Source organism: Eurypyga helias, unplaced genomic scaffold (assembly GCF_000690775.1).
Source record: "Eurypyga helias isolate BGI_N326 unplaced genomic scaffold, ASM69077v1 scaffold45352, whole genome shotgun sequence".
In the NCBI taxonomy this organism is placed as follows: Eukaryota; Metazoa; Chordata; class Aves; order Eurypygiformes; family Eurypygidae; genus Eurypyga; species Eurypyga helias.
In genome coordinates this window covers 1-6,842 of record NW_010238752.1, presented here as the reverse complement: position 1 = coordinate 6,842, position 6,842 = coordinate 1, and the positions used below count along the sequence as shown (strand labels likewise).

Below are 6,842 nucleotides of genomic sequence, written 5' to 3'. Positions count from 1 at the left end.
AAAGAGCTGGGAACATTTTGATGCACAAAGAACTCCATTTCCTAAAAATTCAGGGGGGGGGAAAAAATTATACTAACTCAGAAACTGAAAAATCTGCTAAAGTAAAAATCCACAATAACTGGTGAAACCAACTGTGAGCCCACAAACACTCCCACCCACCCACTGCACAAAAATACTCCAGAGTCACCTCACTACACAAAAAGCATAGAAATGAAGAAAAAAGCTGGCCTTACAGTATTTCAAATGATGTACTTGCCACAACATACAAAGGAGCAAAGGAAATTGGCATCAGAGCTGCAGTTGTGTCCCTGACCCCCGCTGCTCTACTCACATGGAATCATTTCGGGCCAACTGGCCATTCTGTCGAGTGGCGTTTTCGCTCATGGAACGTTCTCTCTTCAGTCTTCCCACCGAGCGGACCTGGGCAAAAGGGGAGAGAGAGGGAGATAGAAGACGGAATTCCAGGAGACACTTAATAGTTGGCACTGGAGATTTATGAGTTCTCTCTGCCCTCAGATACAAAGGCACGTTCTCGTGGGCTTCACAGTGCTTAGGAGGACAACGGCTGACGACAGGATCCGATATGGTACACGTAAAACCAATGGCAAAACTTACTGCAATCCGGTCCTCTACCCTCATGATTGGATGCCAAAAGTATGAACAAAAGCAGTATCATGTTCAATAATCCTTCCTATCACCAGAGATAAAATGTATTTCCACTGCAATTTGTGAGTCTATAGAATATGCAGCTTCAGAAATGTGTTTCAGTTTTTAAGATGTCGATCGGACATCATCCACCTGGATGGCGAACTTCCACCACACCTCAAAGTTGGTTTTCAGGGTTCTGCTAGAACTCACTAATTTTATATGGCCATGAATTCCAAAGGTTGCCTATACACATTAAAAGAATCTTAGTTTGTTTTCTGATAACCTACAAATTAAAATCTTGCAGCTTTCTCTTCAATCAAAAGAATTTTTTTGTTAAAAGTATTCTGAGTAGCTCTAATAACAACCTTATTTTTGCAACTACTGTGTAAGCTTCTCAAGCATGGCAACCCCAGGTCATCTACCACAGAGCGGTTTGGGTTGGAAGGGACCTTAAAGACAATCCAGTCCCACCCCCCTGCCATGGGCAGGGACACCTTCCACTAGACCAGGTTGCTCCAAGCCTCATCCAGCCTGGCCTTGGATACTTCCAGGGATGGGGCATCAACAGCTCCTCTGGGCAACCTGTCCCAGTGCCTCACCACCCTCTCCGGGAAGAACTTCTTCCTGATATCTAATCTAAACCTCCCCACTTTCAATTTAAACCCGTTACCCCTTGTCCTGTCACTACAGGCCCTTGTAAAAGGTCCCCCCCCAGCTTCCTTGTAGCCCCTTCAGGCACTGGAAGGTGCTGTAAGGTGTCCCCGGAGCCTTCTCTTCTCCAGGCTGAACAAGCCCAACTCTCCCAGCCTGTCCCCATGGCAGAGGGGCTCCAGCCCTTCGTGGCCTCCTCTGGACTCGCTCCAACCAGTCGATATCCTTCTGATGTTGAGGGCTCCAGTTTAAATACAGAACTTCAAAGTCATATTTAGAACTACTACAATGCTAATAACTTTTTTTTATATTTCCCCAACTTAAGTTGGCACCGAGTAGATCTGCACCACAATAGAGAAATCATCGGTCATTGCACTTTCTGTAGTAGAATGCTTCTCAACGAAGGAAAAAGCAAAATAAATACTAGCCTCTTCATTTTGAGGTGTCTGCTGTGGAGGTTTCTCTAGGTCCAAAAAATCTAGTGGTTGATCACTAAGAGAAATAACACGGGGAGGAGTTTTCAATGCCAGCGGTTTGAATGGAGTAGACTGAAGGAGGTCAAGGTCTGGTGGTCTGGAGAATGGAATGTCTTCACTATTACCTGCAAGAACATCAGTTGTCAGTAGAAAGCAAGCTGTCCTGAGGGCTAATGCTAAACTTCAAAAAGACATCACAACAGTTACTTCCCCTGAGTGTGCCAAATAATTAACTATACCTTTCTTTAACAGGGCTTATATGTTAAAAACAATGGTCAAAGCTCCTGTAAAGACAACATGAATTGACACTTATTTGAGCAGTTTCCCCAGAAACGATGATCCTGAGCAATATCAACTGTTATTGCAAAGTGAGAGCAATTTTATTCTCAAGACAGGCCCATTAAAGGTGTATTTGTTCAGAAACATGGTGACTGGAGATGTCACTCTTTCAAAGCATAAAGTATATGCATGTCACATTTTGGAAACTGCAAGACCTTCAGCAGTTCCACGTCACTGTAAAGCACCTGACCTTAAATACTAAAGAAGTATTGATAGTCCACCCAATAATAGACAGAGCCTTAACATAATTAGCATTCTGATTATAATCAAGCATATTTTGCATGGCTAACATACAGTACATCCCCCAAACTTGTTATAGTTACTTTAGCTTACAGTTAATTAAGAGAAATCAGGTGTAAATCAATAGACTTTGCTCCAGAAATGGTTTAGTAAGATGAAAAGTCAGCAATTACACTATCTGTTCATAATTCATTCATTAACTGTCTCCATGACAAGCTATACCAAAACTATTCGGGAAACATTTTCAGAGTTTAAGAAATACATATTTTTGTCCATCCAGAAATGTGGGGAATTATTTAAATTGTTGCCAGTTTTAGTTTTACTGAGATGCAGCCATACCTGCCACTACAATCCGCTCTGGAACCTGCATGGTTACGCTGGCATTTGGAAATCCTTCTTGGACGCCCTTCTCAAGGTCAGCATTTTGAGGAGCTACTTTGAGTTTTTCTGGGACCCTCATGCGCTGACTGATTCCTTCGGTGTATTCCATTTCGTACTGAAGGCGATTGATCTCTGCCATCTCGGCAGCCGGCGAGGGGAACGCAGCCCCGCTCATTCTGGCAAAAGGAAAGCAAAAGCTGTAATAGCAGTACAGGAAACCAGCAGCAAGCGCGTAAAGCAAACTCTCCGTTCTCATTCCTCGGCGAGTGTTGGACGATCCCAACCGAACAGGCTTACTTAGAGGAAGAAGCCATACAGTAAGAGTCGTAGGAAGTGTAGGCACAAGGGGCTGAGAGTTGAGGGCAGTGGCAGAAGAACAAAGTGATGCTGTAGGCAACGCTCAAAGCTGCGCTGAGGGTCCTCAAATTGAGCCGTGACAACGAAACCCGAGAAATTCTGCTTGTACCATACAATTCCTGCCCTGGCTGGCAGAGAAAGAAACCAAAAACGCATTGGTAGGACCGGTAGGAAATCTATTCAGACTGCTAAGGAATCTGAAACATCGACCTGTTTTCCCACGGGTCCAGCGCGCCGGTGCTGGAGAAAACGGATGTAGTCTTACAGAACTGCACGCTGAAGTAGGGGAGCAGAAGGGCCGGGCTCGGGCAGCAGCCTTCTGCTCGCTGCCGGGCACCCACGTCTCACCCCATCTTACAAGGACAAGGTTCCTAACCGACAGCCTGTCAACTCAGCCGGAAAACCTAGTGTGTCCAAAACCCATTCCCAAACCCAAGCAATTCTGGAAACTTCTCACTGCTGAATCCTTCTGTAAATGAGAATCTTACCTCTGCAGGGAGGTACAAGATGGGCAGAGACAGAGCAAGACTTTCTGCACGCTTAGAAGGGTTTGCCAATACTTCATACACACACGTTCCTAGAAAAGGAGGGGAATTTCATATGAAGCAGAGGGGGAATTTCCTAGAAACTGGGCCAACAACGTTACTAATATGGCAATTTCTGGGAGTCAATCCAAGATGAAAACCAAGATAACTGGGGTTTTTTTGAGGTTAGGTTTAAGGTTGAGAGAAAAAGGAATCCTTAGGTCTGCACTTGGAGGTGGGCTGGAAAGGGGCTGCTGATGGAACCGTGGGCTGGAAATGGAACTCGGATGGCTGAGAGAAGCTGTTCACCAGGGCAGCGGCTAGCGGACCCTGCTGACGGCTCAGACCGAGGTTACGGTTGTGGGCTCGGCTAGGAGAGAGACGTCTTGGAGCTGCAGTTGGAGCGTGCCTGGAAAGGGACTCCCAGAGGAAAACGAGTTGCAAGGAATACTTGGTTGTGAGAAGTGTCACGTCCAGCCAGTGGCTGGGGGACCTTGTCAACAGCTCAGACTCAGAAAACTTATTTTCACGCTTAGGACTGAGAGAAATATATATTTCTACACATATACATATACAGAAAATAGGTAAATATAGTTTCCCTGGCAAAGTCACCTATGGGAAGCATAGCTTACTCCAGCAAGAAAGCTTTTAGTGGCGCTGCTTCAACCAGTTCCCTAAATGAAGTAATCTCTCTTGGCAAAAAGGGAGGGTTTCCCACTGCAACTGCGTTCTTTGACTATTTTTGGCAGCCAGGCTACGTCCGTCACCGGGCGCGTGCTTTCGTAAGCTGGACAGGCAGCACTCCGTGAGCAGAGCGCCTCAGCGCAGGCCGCGCACGCAGCAGGTACGACGGACCGCGAGCCATCCCTCCCACCCTCACTCAAAAGCAACACTTCCCAGACTTCTCAAGAAAGCTTCAAACCAGCAGTAACCTTCAGGCAACAGGAAGAAGCACACAAGGAGGGTCTGGACCGCGTAACGGGATACTGAACGCACGCACGTAGCATACTCAAGATGTCATCCACCTGGCGACCCATGCAGGGATCCTCAGTGGTATTTTCAGGACATCCTATCGAAACGGAAGCATCTCATTCCTCTCAAAGCCTCACTGCAGCACAGCAGAACTGGGCGTCAGGGCGAAGCAAGAAGGTCACTGCTCTGGGTAAACTTAGACTAAAAATAGTTACGAAGGAAGTACCTGAAGCGATGCCGCTTTAATCCATCTGTATTCATTCTTACTGGCTGTATGTATCAAGTGGAAGGGACTGGAACTACCCATTTAATTAGAAATAAACACTCTACAGGATTTCAAGAGGTGCTTAAGGAGCTCTGTCACGTCAAAATTGTTAAGATTTCACACAGGTTTTTTTGTCCCTGCCCTCTGGTCTTGCAAGACCTTGGCTACGTCAGCCAGTGATGTGACCAAAGTGCACAGTCTCCTGATATTCCCACATTCCAAAAGGTGCTTTTTTATTTCAAAACATAGGCTATGATCAGTCATCAGTAACACATTTCCAGATCCAGGGGAGTAAAAACCATGATGTCAATATAGAGACCGATTTTTAAGAACTTCGGGTACCCAGAATATTTACTGGCAGCAGCTCAAAGAACAGTTACTGCTCCCAAGACTTTCTGCTTTGGCATTGCTTTTGCATCTAAGTCTGCAGGACAGCTGCTTTCCAGCTGTAAGACAGAACACACACACTAAAGGAGAGCATTAGAACAGTCGCTTCATAAACTATTTATAAATCACCGCGTACATGTAGCTGTACTTGCCGAGGACCTAGAGGTACAATACCTCCGTGTCTTCCTACTCTTGCCTATTTCTCATCTACTTTGCATCATCGAGAGTTGTATTTTCTGTCACAGTGATTTCAATTTTTACCCCTTTCTACAAGTGTAAAACAAGAAGCTGAGATTTCAGCAACAGAAAACTTTAAATATTTAAATGGAGCTTGTTAGCAACACCCCCCGGCAACTATTTAAAGAGAACAGAAGTCAAAGTTATGTATTCTGTAACGTTCTTGTTACACAAAGCATCTTACAGAAGACATTAATAACAAATGTGGCAGAAAGAGGATTTTAAAATTGATATTTACAGAACTAAGTAGTTCTAAAGAGGCATGAGAATAGACTAAGTCTGAAAATGATGAGACAATAAAAATACAACACAAATACAGGAAAAATAAAGGACGGAGCAGCTGAAGTACAAATAAGAATCAGCTGCATTTAATAAAAAAGAGAAAGGAAGGAGAAAATCAAGACGAGGATAAGGGAAGAGAGAGCAAAAGAGAAGTCACAGAACGTGAATTATACGTGCTCAGAAAGACACAGGGGTACCTCCTTCCCGCTCTCCTAAACAGGAACAGCAAGAGAGGAGACAGGGACGAAGGAATGCGCGTAGATCTGACTGATTTTGTCGGCCTTCCGGCAATAATCGCACGCTGGCCATACCTGCGCTGCAACCAGGACTGTTAGGCACAGCGCGGATGTCCCAGTTCATCGGAGGGATGTGCAGAGGAGAACCCCTAAGAGTGCAGCTGTGCCAGCACCCAGGTCAGAGCAGGTTTCACAGCCCACAGCAAACTAACTGTGACTTCTGTTCGGCTCTGAGGTGGCTACTTCCCAGCTAGTCTGGCCAAGTAAGCTAAAAATTGCTCCTGCGGCTGGGGTCTAGTTATCCTCTGACAAGGGCAAGAGAAGAACTTAAAGCAAAGTTCAGGAGCTGTATTAGAGGACTCAAAGGACACTGTTATGGGACCCTAAAACATGCATGACCGAGGCATTCAGCACCAGAAGCTGGGAAATAAGGAAGCACTGACGGAACAGTTGGAGGGAAAGGAGAGGCAGGCGTAGGCTAAATGCCTAAAGCCGTTCTGCACCCTAATTGCACGTGCTGAACTTCTAAAATACATTATTATCCCCCTCCCTAGGCACAAGGAGGGCACGAACGAAATAACGCCCGCGGCACATCAAGGGGGCTGCGGGCTCACAAACCACTCGAGGCCGCGTTCTTTCAAGCTGCTTGTCCTCCCGCTGGGGCTTTTCACGCAAACCCGCTGCTTTAAGAAAGCGGCACTGGAAGCGTCAGGAGGGAAAAGCTGTCAGGTCTGACAAGCGCTTCTCCGCGTGCCAACGACGCGCCGTGCCGAGCGGGCGATGCCCGGGGGGGGTAGGAGGGCGCGGAGGAGAGCGGCGGAGCCCCCGGCGTGCTCCAGCGCTCCCC

At 46.4% G+C, this 6,842-nt stretch overlaps 1 protein-coding gene across 1 annotated transcript in view; it reads right to left on the bottom strand.

The window, feature by feature from the left end:
* Positions 1-2,910, bottom strand: part of MFF (mitochondrial fission factor) — a gene marked incomplete at its 3' end in the record, with an annotated part of 9,616 nt that extends 6,706 nt beyond the window's left edge. Inside the window, 3 exon segments of the mRNA XM_010147941.1 lie at positions 332-420; positions 1,728-1,900; positions 2,694-2,910. Of these exon segments, the coding sequence (XP_010146243.1) occupies positions 332-420; positions 1,728-1,900; positions 2,694-2,910 (479 nt within the window).
* Between the last annotated feature and the right edge of the window lie 3,932 nt (positions 2,911-6,842).